The sequence below is a fragment of the Acomys minous genome, assembly GCF_964271855.1.
Source record: "Acomys minous genome assembly, chromosome: 7".
NCBI lineage: Eukaryota > Metazoa > Chordata > Mammalia > Rodentia > Muridae > Acomys > Acomys minous.
The window spans coordinates 73,880,819-73,899,515 of NC_140488.1; the positions used below are offsets into that span (position 1 = coordinate 73,880,819).

Consider the following 18,697-nt stretch of genomic DNA (forward strand, 5'->3'; position numbering starts at 1 on the left):
AGGGTAGAAAAAGATGGAAAAGAGTAAGGAACCCACAAAGTAGCAAATGACTGCTACCCACATCTACAGCTCATGTAAGCTCTGTGACCAGCTGAACTTGATTCTTTCAGATAGAAGTCTTGGAACACGAATAACCTGCCCAGATACCCTAAGCCTTAGGGCCTAAGGCATGTTTCTGGAAGAAACTGTGGCTTGCATATTTATTAGGGTCTTGTAGGGTTTGTTCGCACCAAAGGCAATGTATGTGAGTCCCAAGTGAAGCTGAGGGAAGACTTGAATAAACTTTCTAGCTTATGATTTTAGTAGAACTTAAAAATCACTATTTTGGGTCTGGAATCCTAGCCTAGTGGTATAGTACTTGCCTAGCATATGTAAAGCCCTGGGATTGATTCGAAGCAAAAAACAAAGCGTCATGAAGAAGAAAATAACAACCAGCCTCTTACCTGCCTCATGAATACAAAAACGTGTCTCCACAGTTGACATATTGTGAGTCGGGAAAGTGGGTTGCTTCAGTACCATAATTGTAGCTAGTAAAACCAACGCATGCATTGGCCCTGCTCCAGAATTAAGGCATTGGTCCAGTGAAATCAAGGGAGGGAAGCAGGAAATCGTTTTAACAGAAAAAGTTTATTTTAAGACACAAACAGCTCTAGCTCTATAAAGAATACAGTTCAATTGCTGGTAGCAAGCCAGTAAGGAATCTTGGGGAAAAAAACAAAACCAACAAGGAAAAGAAAGACAAGAAGCTACCTTTGTAATATCACCCCACAGAAGACTCCCTTCTAGTTTGTGTTGGAATCCTACAAAGACTGGGTATGTGATCTCTCCTAGTTACTGCTTCTCCTGGAATCAGAATCCAGGATACAGTCCCATCCCTGGGGTGGGCATTGCCCCTGCCTTTCAGTGTAGGGCCATCATTCTGTGCATTCTCATCTGGCTTTTGTCTTCAGGGCATAGTGGGCCCAGGAGCACTGACTGCACCACCAAGGCAGCACAACCCCGGGCTATGAGGCAGGGCTGACCCATTCTGAGTCCTCAATCTGCTTTTGAGCCGGGGTATTATTTGGGCTCCTCTTGGGTCCAAGGCACAACCCTCTTTTCCTTCCCTTCCTAATTCTGGAAATCCTAAACAGAAGGCAGAAATGAACCATTTCATGGGTGCTTTGAAAAAGGAAACCCTGAAAGTTACTTGAATCTGATGTTTGGAAATTTAGATTTCAGGAAATAGATAGATCCCTGGGCTCAAATGACAGAAATCAAGCTAAAGGGCCTAAGAAGTGAGTTTGTTGCCATTGAAAAGCCACAGCTTATGGCCCAGTGACTAAATCCACATGCAATAAAAGTCCTAGCTCCATGGCTGCTGGCCGCCTGCCAGGAATGACACGGAGGAGTTCCTTTACATGGCTCCATGGGAAAGGAGCCAGCACAAGCCAAGGCAAAGCAGCTCTCCAAAGACAAAAAGGAGTGGTGCCTCTGGGCCCCTCTTCTCTGCTGTTCCCTTCCTTGACCAGTCTCATGGGATCTGGTCCTGGACCAGAGGACCAATGAGAGCACTGTATGTTGTGCATGCTCAAGTGGGATTCGCAGCCAGGTACAGAAAACACTCATACAGGTGTATACTTTTGCAGCCACTGGTCTACCCCAGTTTGTACACAGGAAATGTGAGAACTGTGAATCTGAACTCCAATTCCTGACAAGTGTGAGGGCTGGGATGGGACCAGGACAGAGGGAGGAGTGAAGAAAACAGGACATGGTATGTTGGATGCCTATTGGTTAGAGGGATGGGATGATGCACTCTGAGGGATGGGGACTCAGGAGGCAGGGGACACTGGCACAAATACTTCCTGCATCCCATTGGTTTCTTGCTGGGGTTCCATGCTGTCTAGTGACAGGTTACAATTGCACTGGACAGAGCTATGTATATCTTCTGGGTTTTCAAAACAACCCGTGGAATCAGGAAGCTGGTAGGTTCCCCCCCCCCCAGGAAATCGTAAACTGAACTGCAATCTTATAGAATATGCTATAAGACTTTTGAATGAGAGCACCCTAAACTGGAGATAGGAGTGTGGGATATGACCAGGTATCCCAGCACAGAGAGAGCAAGGATAGGACAAAAGTTCTAAGTTAAGTTTCTGACCAGTTTACATCAATCTTGGGCAAACAAAGACATAAGGAATGGGACAGATCCACAGACAGAAATTCGGTGTTCTATAGCAATATAGAGGGACAGAGACATACTGCCATATGCATCCCCTCTTCACCTGTTCCTGTCCCAGTGTTGGCAGATAGTCTGATGGTATGGTATACACGAAGCAGTTAGTGGCAGCCTTTGGTACAAGACTCACTTGTGAAAAACCCTTTTAAAATTATTACATGTATCTGTTTGGATGTGTGAGCCTGTGTGCTGGCATGTGTGCAGAGGTCAGGGGATAATTTGCCAGAGCTCATTCTCTCCTTTTCCTCTGTGGGTTCTCCTCAAACTTAGAGCAGCTCATCAGGCTTGGGGGCAGGCACCTTTACATGCTGAGCCCTTGTGCCAACCCTCCCCAACTTTTCATAGGGGGTCGGTCACATAAATGATAGTGTGGATCAGAAGTCAGCCTTGCATGGCCTGTGTGCTGACATTGGTTTTCATATGTTCCAGGGGTTGTAAAACAAGTGAACGAACAAACAGCTACACAAAAAAGAATCTGCCACAAACCATATGTGACCCACAAAATCCTAAAACAGTTATTCTCAGGCCCTTTGGAGAAAACGTTTATTGATTTCCTGAAATGATGGGGGGGAAAATCCCATCAGTCTCTGGTGAGAGAAGCCTTTGAGGCTGGAAAGGGAGGTCAGAAGAGAGCCAAGAGACATGAGAACCTGGAAGGAACTGAAAATATTGCTCAGTATGACTAGTACAACACACAAGGTATATAGTGTCTGCAAGTCCATAGGACAGTGAGGTATGTGTGATTTATGAAAGGAGGCCTGAGATGGCTAAATTAAGAGCACACTAAGGAATACTGGGCAACGAATGCTCTGGAAAAGAGACCACATATATAGATAAGTACTGATTAGGGAACTCTGCTATATTTGATCAGGTTGAGGTGGAATTTGAGCCCAGGGATTGGTAAAATAGCAAGTAAAGTGAAGTTTCTAGGATACAATTGAGTAGTTCATAAGCATCTAACAGTCTCAAGATTTCTCAAAAAGATTAGGAAGGTAAGGTTCTAGTAAATTCTAGGAAAGCTAACACTGGTTTGCCCTACTTGAAGTAAACAGCAAGTACAAAAATTCACACTAATAGGTAATTAAAGACTTTAAGGAACGAAAGACAAGAAAAGTCTTGTTTTGTTTTTCCAAAAGAAGCCCCTGGAAGTCTCCCTTATATAGGGAAGCTCCCCTACCAAAGTGAAATTTGTTCTATATAAATCAATTTTTCCCAGATAGCTTTTAGGAAAAACATCCACTCTACAAAGTAGGGCACAGATAGCAAACATGGAGGAAAATGAGTTTCTAAACTAAAAACCAGATTTTCTTTGGATTAACTAAAGAACGCTTGCGCATGTTCCCTTAAAGCATATACTTTTTTTTCACTGAAATACCTGGGAAATTAATGAGTCAGACAAGTAGAAGCCAGTCATGGGTCCTTCATAAATATAGTGCTTTAAATGACAAGACATTCATCCCAGAGGCTGGAGACCTAGAATTGAGGCTGGGCCCTGCCTCAGACTCATTGTGTGACCTTCGGTAAGCCACCTGACCCTTCTGGGCCTTAATTTCCTCTATGAAACAAGGGAGGTTGGTCCCTTTCAGCTCTTACATTCTGTGATTAATAGATAAATATAGAAATAAGAGAAATACAACACTCTAGAAATAAGAAATCCCCCCCAAAGTAAGCCTTGGAGTCAGTAGAAAAAGGTAGCAATGAAAGATAATAAAAAGAATAAAATTTTAACTGCTAGCCAGAGTAAATATATCTCATTTAAAAATTAATGAAAATGTAATTTACAGTTGATCAGGAAACATCAGAACATACATGTTGGTATTTCTTCACCAGCACACGCATGGAAGAGGAATGGCTTTGAGGCGACTGGTACAGTGACCACAATGCTTTGTTTGCATGCAGAACATTTTATAAAATTGGACGTAGAAAAATCTCAAGACCACATACGGAATAAATTTCTATAAAGCTTAGCATTACAAAGAGGCTGAGAGGGGTTAACTGGTTGCTCTGGTTCCGAAGTTTGTCTCCCTGTAGGGGGGAGGTCAATACTCTCAAATGCCACACTTCTTCCATTAGGCAGAAGCTCAAAATCAAATGTGTTTCTTCTGCTAGAGCCCTCCTGGAGACCAGCCACCATGATGAGGACATTTATTGAAGGGCTGGTAATACCAAACATAACTGCCATCATCTTTTTGTTGTTGTTGTTGTTGTTGTTGTTGTTGTTGCTACTATTTAAGAAACACAGACCAGGCCAGATGGGCCTGATTCAATCTGGCAATTGCATATAAACACCAAACAAAGGGCTAGATGACCAAGAAGATGGTACACCCCTCTTTGCCAGAGACTGATAACGATGACAGTAGGAAAGATTGGTAACCTGTTGGAGAGGCGTGGCTCTGGTGATTTTGGGGGGCTTAAAGGAGTAACCTTTCTTTCTCTCTCCTCCCCCTCTTCTCATATGTTGCTCCTGGTGGTCTCAAGACCACACTTTGAGAACCAGAGGCCTAGACTTAGGCCTGTATTGAACAAAGGTATACACTTATTTCACACACTCTTCATTAGGCAAATATCTTTTTGCTAATCTTATTAAAGTGCCTCCAACATATGTCTGAAAACCATTCGCCACCATAGTCCTCCATACACTGACTTGGCTTATTTTGTGTCATTTTAAAATCATCGTACTGTTTGCTGACCTTTGACAAAGGCACTGTTTTGTACCTCTTTTCTACTCTCTTGTCCTTTTAAGTCCTTACTATCTTGGTCACTTATAGCTGAAATACATGCAAAGGCATTGAAGGGACTGGGGGCTGTGGTTTAGATAAGGTCTCATTCTCACACCAAGCCGGAGTCATAGCACACAACAGAGACAGAATGGCGGGAGGGGGAGTGGAGGCCTGTGCTTAGTAAGTGCACCTCCAACCAACCTAATAATCACCACTGGCAATTGGACGACTGACATCAGTAAGAAATGGATTCAACGGAGTCACCTTGCACAAACAAGACACATTTCACAAACTCCTTAAATCTTTGCATCTTTTACCTAAATGGTAAGTAGTATTAATTCCATTTACACAGACATGTTAATGTACAATAGGAACGATTGATCTAGGCCTTCTCAGAGGCTTTTAAGTAGCTTTTTCTCAGAGTCTCTTGGTAGGAAAATAGCACAGGGCTATTATCTAGTTAATTGACCATCAGCTACTAACTACAATGATTCTAGGAGAAAACTGGAATTTTTCTCTACTCTGGAGCCAGCTGTCAGGGAGTCTGGTCTTCCCGTGGTGAAAAAGAACCTGTACGGCTAGTTGATGCCTAACAGTCTGCACTAACTTCATTCCTTTGGCTTAAGGCTGTTCCCCTGTTCAGATGCAAGCAACCCTCGGGAAAAGGTAGCATTAAGCCTCCCAGTCTCAAAGCGAATGGATCCATCCCTTTCCTGAGAGCATGTTTTTTCTTAGGAGGAGAACAAAGTAGGAGGCACTGAGGAGAATCGGTGTTGGGCCACAAGGATTACGAGGGACAACGAAGCAGAAAGAACAGACAGAAGGTCACAGGGGCAGACCGCCAGATGACTGTGGAAGGGCTCTGGCCGTAGTGTGCCTCCTGACCAGGGTGGTAACTTGCCAGCTGGAGCAGGAGGATTTAGAAATGTTTATGATAATACTTCAGATTCCTTAATGCTTAGGCATACAAAGGCTTCTGGCAAAAAAAAAAAAAAAAAAGAGGGGAAAAAAATGGAGAAACAGCAAGCAACCCACCCCCAAATCAGAACTACGCTCAGAAGAAGAGCATGTGATACTACTTTACAGAGTGCAAATCACAGGGCCACGTGGCAAGGGTAAGGCACTAACGGGGGGGCCTTAAGAGTGGGTGTCTCCCCAGTTGCCTCACCCTACTCTTGGCCCTGGCAAATCAAAGGAAAAGCTTCACCATTGTGCCACAGACTTGGCGAACACAGAGGGAGGAAGCAGTGAGCGCTGACGGGTGTTGGTTGCCTGACTGGTTCTGAGGCGAGGCGAGGGGCAGGTGCAATGGGTAGATCTGCTCAGGGAGAGGTACACCAAGACAGGAACTGGATCTGTGTTGTCTAGATAAAGTAGCTGTCAGGCAGAATGCTTGTTGGGGGTGGGGTGGGGGTGGGGAACCGTAACCTTATGGTCATGAAACTAATATGAATGCATTGGCTGCCTGTGGCCTTGACTCCTTTGTGGTTGAGTTGTTGGTACAGGTGCAGTTCATGCTGTTAGGACTGAAGGACAAGTTGGAGGCAGGTGGGAGAGGCCCAGGCAGGCCGGGGAATCTAGGCAAAGCAGAGGGAGGAGCCACACGCAAAGTCAGCCTTTGTACTAAGACTAGCCTGCTTTCCACCAGTCACATTTGAGCCGCAGACATATACCCACCAAGTGCAACGCAGTAACTGCATCTTGGCAGTGGTGGTGGTGGTGGGGTGGGTGGAAGGTGTCTCCCCCATCCTTGACTACACCTAGGCTACCCTAACAGAGCCAGTTGCCACTAAGGGTTGGAGTTGGAGGGAAACAAGAGGATAGCAACAGCTTGAAAAAGACCACGTGGGGCCAATTTCATTCCTCCCCCCCCACAACTTACAGTGTATGCTATCTGTAGTGGGTACTCTGGGAGCAACTTCCCTGAGAACCTCTCTGAAGGGTTTTCTCTCCCTCTCTCCCCCAGCCTCACAGGCAGCACACCTTGTGCCCAGGGAACAGAGTTGCTGCTTATGATGTTAAGGACAGGAGAGAGGTTAAGTATTAGAAAGATGCTTGGTGTTGTGGTAATCAATGACTGGTAGATTAAAAATAATAATAATAATAATTAGGACTAGGTCTGCTCCCTGCAAACACTGAATGAACAGCCCCAGTCCTAAATGGTTTGTTTGTTTGTTTGTTTTTTTGACTGTAAAGTTTCGGCCCCACGCCCTCTGTGCTAACAGGCTTCTGAGGGTCATAGAGATGGAGAAGAGTTCTGAACATCCCAGGCACACACAGAATTTTGCAGAGGAAAGCAAGGCTTCGGGTAACTGAAACAACCTCAAGCGGTCTAAGCGTTCAGCTTTACAATCTTTTGGGGGGACACCTCCAGAGGTAGCAAGGCGAGAGGAGAGGCAAAACCCATGAGAAGGAACAAACAAGACACTTCCCAAACAAAACGAAACAAACAAACAAACAAACAAAAACTCCGCAAAAGTAGCAAGCCCTGTACAGAGTCCCATACGATCATACTTTAGCATTCGACAATTCACAATGGTTGTGAGGAGCAGACACCCAGGGAGACAGCAAGCATGGGCACCCCACTCCGCTCCTTCATCTCCCTCCAGAGGGCCGTGCCTCTGTCTTTTGGAATTCTGAGTTCAGGCCAGGTATGATACTTCTATATAAACCAACACCGAGACTGAGTCTGGGTGGCACCATGTAGCCCTGGCTGTCCTAACTATGTAGATCAGGCTGGCCTCAAACTCACAGAAATCGGCCTGCCTCCATCTCCCCGGTGCTGGGATCAAAACGGTATACCACATTCCTGCCTGACTCTTGTTTAAATTCAGGCCAACATTAATGAAACTTTGTTTAGATCTTCATGTTATAGGCTTTAAACACTTTCCAAAGAACTAGAGTTGCCCCAACTGTCTATTTTTATCTAAGCGGCTTCTTTCTACATCTGGGGCGTGCTAGTTGTAAGAGTTTGTCTAGACAAACCTGACAAAACCAAGTAAGGATCTCCGCCCAGGGCTTCTACGCCAGGGGCCTGCGTCTTCTCAGCACCTGGGGTAGTTTTGGTTTTTTTTTTTCCAGCCACGTTGCCTTGTTGGAGTATGGGCAGTTGAGCTAAGAGCTTGCTTCCCATTGGTAAGGAGTATGCCTTTTCACAATGAAGATCTGCTTGGCCCTGGATCTCTTACAGCTCCCCCCCGGAGGCTGAGCAAGGACTCTGGTAGGGCACAGGGTGCAGGAGGAAGGGGCCAGGGAATCTTTTTTTTTTTTCTCAAAGCATATTCCAAGTTCACTTCCTTTTGGCCCCTTGGAACCAGAAGACAATGGACTTCCCAATGCTGGCCAGCAGGTTCTCAGCTCAGTGCTTTGCCGATCTTCTCCGCAGCCCCTCAGAGACCAGGTGCACGGCAATCGGGAACTCTTGCTCTGCTTACAAAATTGAGTTGATAGGAACAGCCAGTGCTTGTTGGCTTTGGAAGGGAAGGGTTAATTGCATTGTTCTGAACTCTTTCAGCGTCCTATTGATCCTAGCTGCTCTGCTCTCCCCCACCACGTGGCTAGCTGAAAGTTGGCCAAATAGCAGGTACCTAAAATGGCAAAAACGTAGCCCTTTTGTATTCTGGGCCATAGCCTTTTTGCTTTTTGAGAAGATCTTTTTCAGTCTATAGGTCCTCGAGTTTTGAAACGAAGTCAGATTTCCTTTCAACAAAAACCCAAACAACCACAGAAAGCACACCCGGAATCGAATGACGTGGGGCAAGAGACTCTTCCTTTCTACTTCTGGAGCCTCTGATGATGCCAGTCCTTCACCTAATGACTTCCTGTGATGAACGGTACATGCGAGTGAAATGAGAGTTCTTGGAGTAGACAGCATGAGCTGGGCTACCCATGTTGACAGACACTTGAAAGACCTCAAGGCACACATGCACGTTACCTTGGCTAGATGGGAGTGAACAAATGTCCCATTCGTTTGCTGAGCTTGGTTCAGCCAAAGCCACCCAGTCCCATCTTTTCTAGCTAATGGGGGGGAGGGGAGTCCTAGAAGTTTATTAAAACTCATCACCCTGATCTCCGCATAGACAATCAAACTGAAAAAGGCATGAAGTTTTGCAAGAGTCACATTCATATTTTGCACCACAAAAGCCATCCGATCAACCCCATGCTGAAATTAGTGCACACCTGCAGAACTCGCTCTGGAGGAAAGCCACACTGTGGTCTGAGGAGGCCTCCGTGTCTTTCTGTGTCTTCACATAGAGCCATTAAGGCCTCCCCGGGAGGGTAGATAATCGTCGGAATTGGCACCCTCTGTCCCCAGCCCTGGTTTGGAAGTCCCCAATCTGTTCTCCCACGGTGCCTCTCAGTGACAGGAGCCAATGGACAAAGCAGCTAGGACATTGAAAAGGTGGCACACAGGCTCTCAAAGCTGAGGATCTCTTCTTAGCGCACAGCGCTGGAAGATGAGGACCTCAGTGTTCAGTCCCCGCCAAGGATGGAAGCATGGAAAAGCGGACGGTCTGAAGCCTAGCCCAGTGCCCGGCGAGTTCAGTGGTGTTGCGTTGGCCTCTCTGTTGTCCAGAGTGTGAGTTAACGTCAAAGACATAGATTCTTTTTGTCATTCCTGTGGTTGATTCCTTTCTAAAGCCCTCTATCTTCCCCCTTCTCTTCTCAGGTCTAGTAAGTAAGAAGCAGGCTTAGGTACTAGGGTTGTCAGTGGGTTCATAGTCTTTTGAGAACTGTGCAATAATTCTTCGTGCCAGGGGGTTAGTGGTCTTCAGCAGCTCGGCCGCTGAGGGGCGGGTCCTGGGAGTTGCCTTACTTCCCTTCTTCTGGAGCAAAGCCTTGAAATCATCATTTCTGCCAGCATCTAGGCAGGCACTGCCACTTGGCCCTGCAGCAGCAGCCGACTCACTGGTGGGAGAATCAGCTGTGCTCTTCACGGGCGAATGGGAACTGGGTCTGCTTCCCGCGAAGCCCTCCCCAGGCTCTTTCCAGCCCAATAGCTTTCTTTTGGACCTAAATGAGAGAAAGATGGGTTTGAGTGAATCCAGGGAGTTCAGGGACCAGCAAGCTAGCAACGTTTTGAAGTATTGCCAGGGAGGGAAGTGTTCAGGGGCATGCATAAGACAGCCTTGTACTGACGGGCTATTCCTCACCTCTTTAGCCCCCAGGTCCCTTCTCCACATGCTTATCAATGCCCACAACCAGAGGCACTGGCCCTATGCTACAGGTTCAGTCCTTATTCGTTCTGAGATCAAGAACAAACTTCAAATAGTCAAGGCCAGTAGCTCAGTGACTGAATGAAGACAGCCAGTGGTTTGGAACTGGTTTGAACTGGTGCTCCATTCCAGTAACCGAGCTCATAGACCCAGGCACCTCATCACCAAGCGCCTGCTTCATGCCTCTATGCCCACCTCTGTTCCCCCTCGGCCTAAGTCCCTGCTCGCATATATTGTTCAGTGCTCCATGTCGCTTTGAGATAGAATTCTGTGGTGCAAGGGATTCTGTGAAGGGTTAAATGTCTCTGACTGCAGGCAGAGCTGTGAGGGAGCAGATGGAGACACAATAGGCCAGGCAGTTGCTAGGAGACAGAGGCATCTCTCAGCACCTGGTCCTCCCCCTCCTCCGCTTCACCCAAAGACCAGTGAATTTGAGATGTGAGGTCCCACACTGTGCTCACATACGTAGGTACCCCAACTTAAAATCCAGTTGCAACTCTAATGGCTACTCAGAGGCAGCAGTTTTTCTTCAAGTAGAAAAGGGGAAAGCAATTGCAATTACGAAGAAGGAAAATGATCCTGACCTGTGTATCACAGTAAATAAATCTTCAGTTGTGCGGGAAGCCACAAACACGTCATCATCCTCCTCCGCAATCCATTCAGCTGTTTTATCACTGATTAAACTTTTCTCTTCAGTACTTGGTTCCACAGACCTCCCTAGGCATAAGAACCAAAAGCAATGACTTCGACTCTCATAGCTAGGACAAAGCACACTCAGTTTCATTATTTCGCTTGATGTTCAAAACATCTCAGGAGGGACAGCAGAGCGGAGACTTCTGATGTCTCCATTTTCCTAAGAGGAACCGGAAGTTCAGAAGGCTAATGGTTTAGTCCCAGGCCTTTCAGTGCCCACATGGTGAAGAATGGCCCACAGCCCTGGTCTCAGGCACGATTTTCATTAAAACAGGTTGTTTGAGCATGTTCTTGTTTTCTTACTTATTGAGACAAAAATTAGTGCTGGGGATGGAGCTCGGGACCTTGCACACACTAGATAAGCTCTCTAGCACTGAGCTACACCCCGCACCCCCTTGTTATAAATACATAATTAAAAAACTCAAGATACTGAGAGCAGGGTAAAGCAATTATCCTCACCCAGTGGGAGGCAGGGGATGGGACCTGTTTGAATCCGAGGGAGCCTGTGGAGTCAGACGATGCATATTTGAAAATAACCCGTGGCTTTGACATGCTCACTTGCTTTTGTCACAGTGATTAACTTACACTGAAAGTCTAAATCAGCTTAAAGAAGGTCAGGAGATTTGTGATGCTCAGTATTAAAGTTTCGAAGGGATGAAAACCACAGTTGAGCCTTGAGAACATTAATGAAAATAAGCAAGTCACAAATGAGACACCAAATCTATGGTTCCACTCTGTAGCCAGAGCAGTCGGGGCCACAGACCTGAAAGCAGAACTGTGGTTGCCGGGGCAGCAGGGGAGGAGGAAAGGCTGTTTCAAGGGTGCAGACACTCTGGAGATGGGTTACTACATAGCTAAAGATGGCTAAAAATTAAGCTGGGGATGGTAGCTCACATCTACAACCCTGGCACTTGGGAAGCTGAGGTAGAATTGTGACTTTCAGGGCAACCTAGGTAACACAGTGAAACTCCGCCTCCAGAGAGGAGGCTCGGTTAGTAAGGCAGCTTCTATGTAAGCATGAAGACCTAAGTTCTGATCCCTGGCCCTCATGTAAAAGCCAGACACCATTCTGCAACCCTAGTGATCCAGATCTGGGCGTGTGGAAACAGGTAGATGCCCAGAGCTTGCTGGCCAGCCAGTCTAGCCAATAAATATGCTCTGGGTTCTGTAAGAGACTCTGTCTCCAAAAGTAAGGTAGAGAGATATAGTGGAAGACACTCAATACAACTGGGGGCCTACCTGCCCCCTGGAAGTGGTCGAAATAGAAGTGTGTCTGTATCTTACAATTACCACAAAAAGCCACAGAAACAACATCAACCAAAAAGAAGAATCATTAACTACCCTAGCCTTATGGGAAGAGTTAGAATCGAGCCATCTAAGGAAGACTGTGCCCTTTCTTCTGGGAGACAGTGAGAAAGGGTGCAGGTGGATATCACAGCACATTGCTTTAGAATTCCGCAAGCCTTCCAGGAAACTTGAACTTGGTCTTGTAGAATACTGTGTCCTGTGCATTAATCTAAATTTAGTGTGGCTAAAGAAAACTACCATCAAGCCGGGCGTGGTGGTGCACTCCTGTAATCCCAGCACTGGGGAGGCAGGGACAGGTGGATCTCTGTGAGTTTGAGACCAGCCTGATCTACAAAGTGAGCCCAGGCCAGCCAGGGCTACACATAGAAACCCTGTCTGGAAAAACCAAATAAATAAAGGAGGGAAGAAAGGATGAAAGGAAGGAAAGAAGGAAGGAAGGAAGGAAGAAAAAATAACTACTGTCTGGTGAGCTGGGCAGGGGCTGTGAGCATGGCTGGGCAGATGGGGTCTGGAATCAGAGGATTTTGTTGTCCTCGTGCCTGAGCCAAGGGTAGATTTCCCAGCCTTCCTTAGCCTTGGAGATCTGTCCTGGGTCAGGCCTGTTTCCTAGGACATTAGGGCCAATTCTCGGTTCCCTTTCAGATTTAACTGGAATCCTCTAGATGTGTCTCCTACTCACTTGGTCATACTGGGGCATTTGCTCTGACTCTGAACTCCAGCCTTTCACCTTCATCCCTCCTCCAAGTAAAGAAGGGAAAAGCCAAAAGACAGCCTACTAACCTGGAGAGATGGTCTCCTTTTCACTGTCAACGTGAAGAGCCAAAGTCATCCTTTTACCAGGCGACTTGAGGTCATCACCAGTGGAGGGACACTTGGCATCTTCCTCCAGGGTGATGATGGGGCTGAAAGGCAGCCTTGGTTCTGCCATGCAGGCATCCATTTGCGCTACGGGGGAGGTGAGAGGCAGGTAGAGCACGCTAGGCTTTTTTGGTACTGGAGGTGGAATCTTGCTCATCTTTTTCTCAGCTTCTTCTTGGCTCTGGAGGCTGATCCTTTCAGGCAGGGCTCTCGCCTTGGGGCCCCCGTCTTCTACACTGGCCTGGGAAGGTTGCTGTGTTCCTGAGAAGAAAGCACCAGAGGAACTGGCAAGAGGTGTGAAGACAAGGGTGGAGGCTGCTGCTGACTCCCCTGGGCTCCTGCCACCAGGGAAGCTGGGTGACTTTGGTTTCCGCAACACTGTGTAGCTGTCTTGAGGGAGCTGCTTCACGTGTGGACCGGAGCTCCTAGGTGTCATAGCCATAGTAGGAGAAGTGAGTGGATACTCTCCAGGGAGAGAGGGCGGCCTGTGGACCAAACTTGGAGGCCTTCGGGCCAGTGGAGGTTTCTCGGCTATGGGAGGTTTCACTTTTCTCTCTGGCAAGGTGAAGACTTCTTCTGTTCCAGGTTCCTCAGGGTAATCGGGGTTCTCCAGGTCATCTTCTGGCTCAGACTTGCTAACTGACCTCAGGCGGACGGAACGGAGGTCTGACTGAGTCACCATAGGCATGATTGGCTGGTTTGGACTAGTTTTCTGTGCCAGTTTGGCCCCAAAATTGGTTTCAGAGTGATGGCGGCTCACCTTGGTTTTGCTGCGGATGGAGATACTCATTCCCGAGAGATCCAGGGTGGTTGACGAGGTCAGTGGTAGGTCAAATGATAACCGTGACTTGCAGATTTTCTCCATCGGCGATGTCGGGGGCAGTGAGGACTTCCTTTCTGGTACCACTGGACGGACTCGGGCACCGGTGCTTGGAGGGGGTAAGTGGCCCAGGGTCAAGGACATGGAGACAGTGGGTGTGGGTGTCTCTGACTGGCTGGAGTAGCCACTGGAAGGGGACATCAGCCCAGTGGGCCTCCCAGGGGAGGCTACTTCCCTGGCTTCCACCTCAATGGAGAGCTGGGAGGGTGTTGTCGCTCTGGAGGTGGAAGGGGAGGCCAGAGACTCCGAGCTTCCCTGAACTTGAGTGCACTCAATGACTGTGGTGCCAGTGGCAGTGCTGGAGCTGGATAGGGATTGGTAGGTGTCACCAGACTTCCAGTCAGTGAGATACCAGTGGTGAGAGAACTGCGTACCTTCTGGATCTTTGAGCGTTGGCACAGCTGGGTGACCTTGAGCATCTGGGTGAGACAAGTGGTGCCCTTGGTGTTCCAAGGAGAGGCAAAGGCTCCTCGGCCTCTGGTCCTTGGGCAGTACCAATTCCCCTTCTGGTGGGAGGACGGGCTCATCTTTGACAAGTGAAACACTTCGCATGGGTGGAGAGGGCTTCTTTTTGGCCTTCTTGAGTGAAATACTTTTGGATCTTTGCCTTCGGTGCCGTGCCTCCTGCTCAGTGCTGAGGGCCACGATGTTGTCAGTACTGTTACTACCCTCAGAGCTTGTACTGGCATAAGGCAGGATACGGACCTCACTGGCCTTCTGTTCTTCATTATAGTCCACTGAGATAACGCCTGAGTCTGTGGGCACAGACAGTGACCGCTCCCGGAACCTGTTGGTCCCACCTGGGCCTGTTTCTAGCCTTGAGGTACCACGGGCAAGAAGGCCAATCTTGGGAGGTCTTTCTGGTATTTGTCTTTGTTGGGTGGGGTGCTCAGAGTAGCTGGGTAGCCCAGTGCATCCTGCTGGGTTATCACGGGTAACGAAGAGAGTAGCCGCCTCCTTAGGGACCAGAGGTGGGAGTGTGTTCAGAGAGACCCAAGAATTCCCCGAGGAAGGTTTCCTTCCAGTTTCATTGACTTGATTGCCCTGGCTGCTGGCACTTGGAGTCATGTATGTGAAAGCATCTCCCTTCCAGGAAGCAGAGAACGTTGACTCCGTTGGTCCATTGCAAGAACTGGGGACACTGTATACCACTGCCATGCTCTCCATGCCAGGAGGGTCTGGGCCACTGCGTGCCTGGTGAGCGTCTCCGGGTTCACTGGAAGAGTGTCTCAGTCCTGGTGAGGTGAGACTTGGGAGCCGAGCTTCTTGTCCAACAGCAACTCTTCCCTGAACGACGTGTGGGGCTGAGTGGCCAGGCCTGATGTCTGAGGCGGTGGAGTGGGCCAGGCTGCCTGCAGGGCTGTTGCTGTGACCTGGAGGTGGAAAATACATGTTAGTGGTATAGAAAGTGATCCCCCACCAGCTGTTTTGTGACAAGAACATCAACTTTGTGCCAGCAGCATTTGCCAACAGCGTTGTCAGAATTCCTTGGTTCTTTTCACAGATGAGGATGCTGGGGGAAGTTGGGTTCTCGCCCATCACCACACAGTGAGTCACAGGGGTACCCTTGAATTGGCCATATGGCTGCCAAAGGCTTTCAAGCTTTGGTGGCTCTTTTCAGAGTAGAAGTGTCATATAGGACTACCTCGGGTTTCCCCCGTATTTTCTCCCAGGGCTCATGAGACCAGCGGACCTCAGGGTTCATCAATTCTGAGATTGGAGCAGAAGTGTCTAAACTAACTAAAAACCACAGCACCATGTGGCTCACAGCCCCAGCGGTGGATCTGGCGTTTGCCAGAATGCTGTATTTCTGGCATCTGTCACTTTTTGGTTTTTGGTTGTTTTTTTGTTTGTTTGTTTGTTTGTTTTGGTTTTGGTCTTTTGAGATAGGGTTTCTCTGTGTAGTGTTGGCTGTCCTGGACTCACTTTGTAGACCAGGCTGACCTCGAACTCACAGTGATCTGCCTGCCTGCCTCTGCCTCCCAAGTTCTGGGATTAAAGGCGTGCACCACCATCACCCGGCACATCTGTCACTTTTTAACCTTTGAACATAAAAGGCTTACAACACCATTCAGATGTTCAATCTCCAGAAGTTTTCTCATATCCACAGCAATGACTGTTATAACATCACTATTATTATTACTTTACCAACGTAACAATTCATAATAGCCAGCATTTGTTGAACGTTAACTAAATCCCAGGCAGACTTTAGTTCCTATAGTGACCGTGTTGGGTCACCACAGATGATGGTTGAGGGGGGTTGGTGATACCCCACTTTTTTCTCTTTGCCTAAATTTGGCATATATGGTGACATTGAATTTTTTTAGACAAGACCTCATTTTATGTAGTTCTTCTCTGGCTTAGAACTCATGGAGACCAAACTGGCCTTAAACTAGAGACAATCCTCCTGCCTCTTCTACTGAATGCTGGGATTAAAGGTGTGTACTTCATCCCTAAATTGCATTACATTTGTAATGGAAAACAATCATGCAGTGGCTTTATTAGCCTGAGATACCTGCTCTCCATACTCAATTGCTGGTCTTGCCAAGAGCCCTTGGTTACCATTAATGACCACACTGGCTTTCTTAAGATATCCCAAGTCCCTCTCCCTAGAATTATTCCAGTCCCTTGCTGCCAACTGCCACTTGCAGGGCAAGGAGTAGCAGGGAAGTGGGGAAAAGGTTTGAAGGAATCAACTGTATTGGGGTCACCTTGGTCTCGCTGAGAAAAGTTAGAGAATCCAATAATGGTCCGCCTCCGCCTCAGGGTGGACTTGGGGTTCACAGCTGTCTCAGTGTTAAACAGCGAGTGTCGAAAACTTGCATGTCTATCAAACTGCTGCCCTGTAGTCAAAATAAAGACACTTGGGTGCATCCTGGTTTCTGTTTACTGTTCAGTGGAAACTGGTTTGAGATAGAGAGAAGGGAGGATGGCAGTAGCAAGATACATGAGTAGCGCCCAGGCAGGTAGCACTTCTTCCCCTCCCCGTTTGCTCCTGGATACACACACTTGGTTTTACAGGCTATGCCTAGCTCACCTGCACTTCTTAGATTTACTGGGGGAAGCACCATTTTTCAACTCTGGCTCCATACTGAAATAAACTGGGTAGCTTTTGAAACTCCGCGACCTGCGATCTCTGGTGCCCCATATTTGGCCATGTTCCCTTGTTGGGGAGGCCCAATGGCACTTGGAGGAAGGATAGCAGACTACCAAGAAGAGACTTGATACCCTAGCATCATATTCAGGGGGAGGAGGTCCCCCTCAGTCACAGTCATAGAGAAGGGGAATGGGGTGAAAGTGGGAGGGAGGGAGGGAGAGAGGGACGGAGAGAGGAATGGGAGGATGCAGGGGATGGCATAGCAAATGAGATGTAATATGAATTATTTTATTTTTCAATAAGAATGTGTTAAAAAACCCAAAAAACTCCCTGACCTGAACTCCAGAACATTCAGCTTTCTGGGAGAAGGGACCTAGGTAGACATTTTTAAAGCCTAGGAGTCCTTACCAGATGCATAGCCAGGGGTGAGCAGGGACTGAGGCTAAATGGTATTTGGTTGTAACCATTAAGTTTCTCCTGTGCTGCGGGGGTGGGGTGGGGTGGAGGGTGGGGGCAGCGGAGGAGAACCCTGAGCCTTCTATATTCAAAGCAAATACTCTACCACTGTACTCCTGGGCATTGCGTTTGTGAGCAAAGGATTCGCTTGGTTATCCAGCCCGCACTTGACCTCATCACCCCGCCTCTCCAGAGCGCTGCAATTATTAAGTATGTGTCATCATGCCTGGATTGACTGTGATCTTTTCTCAAAGTCTTCATAGGGGCCAGGTGAAGATGGTATCTCCAAGAAGCTGTCCTACTGACCTCAACATTTGGGAAGCAGCCCGATAGTCTATCGTATAGCCACTTGGCCACATATAACCACAATGGGCAGTTTGTGTCGCCTGAGGCCTGTCTAATTCTTTTAAAGTGCTGGGTCAGCCTTGAGTTCTGGAAATTTGTTGGGGGCAAAGTCAGGGTGAGATGGTCCATGGGGCTGGACAGGCAGTTCTCCTCCCTGTCTCTCACTTGGTGGCTGCTTGAGCAGACCTTCCCCTCCCAGCCACCCTGCTGCAGCCCCTTCCCAGCAAATAAATGGCTCTGCAGGAGAAACTCAAGAACAGCCTGAAAGGGAGAGAGAGCTGTTTAGACAGAGCCCACCGATGCTGCTTTGTGAGTCTCCCATCACAGTTTTACTTCCCTTGGCAAAATTCCTTAGGCCATGGGCTTTCCCTTGTTACAGTCATATTTAACTTATATTAATCCCTCTTTTTCTCATGATGACTCTAGGGGCAGTGGATGAACCCAAGCCTCATGACCACACAAAGCCAGAGCTGCCCTCATGGCCTTCAACGTTTTCCAACATAACAGGGGCTGTGCTAGGTTCCAGGCTTCCTCTGGTTCCTTCACATCATTGAGGTCTGGCTTTCATCCGGCCCCCGCCTGGTTTCCTGGTTTCCTGATACAACTGACCGCTTTCTTTCCAGCCCCTGGAGGAGGAAACAGGAGTTCCATGTGGCCCCAGTCTGGAGACTGAGATAGCATTGTCAACTTGGCAGAGCTTAGAACCACCTGGGAGATAATGCCTTTGGGGGATTCACTTGATTAACTTACATAAGGAAACCCCAACTTAACTGTGGATGGGACCATTCCTTGGTCAGGGGATCCCAGACCCTAGTGATGGAGAAAGGGAACTTAGCAGCAACAAGCATTCATTGTCCTCTGCTTCTTGTCTATGGACACAACGTGAGCAGCTGCTGTCAAGCTCCAGCT

The 18,697-nt window shown here is 47.8% G+C and overlaps 1 protein-coding gene across 12 annotated transcripts in view; it reads right to left on the minus strand.

Annotated features, from left to right (window-relative positions):
- Positions 1-608: 608 nt before the first annotated feature.
- The window catches only part of NHSL2 (NHS like 2), a gene marked incomplete at its 5' end in the record, with an annotated part of 256,434 nt that continues 238,345 nt past the window's right edge, over positions 609-18,697 (minus strand). For 8 of the 12 annotated variants that reach the window (XM_084789442.1, XM_084789438.1, XM_084789448.1 and 5 more), the window contains 4 exons: positions 609-9,948; positions 10,736-10,868; positions 12,933-15,263; positions 16,602-16,733. In XM_084789442.1, the coding sequence (XP_084645568.1) occupies positions 9,627-9,948; positions 10,736-10,868; positions 12,933-15,263; positions 16,602-16,733 (2,918 nt within the window). In that variant the 3' untranslated portion in view covers positions 609-9,626. The remainder of the gene's footprint in view (positions 9,949-10,735; positions 10,869-12,932; positions 15,264-16,601; positions 16,734-18,697) is intronic. The other 4 variants (XM_084789447.1, XM_084789439.1, XM_084789440.1 and 1 more) reach the window with 1 other exon arrangement.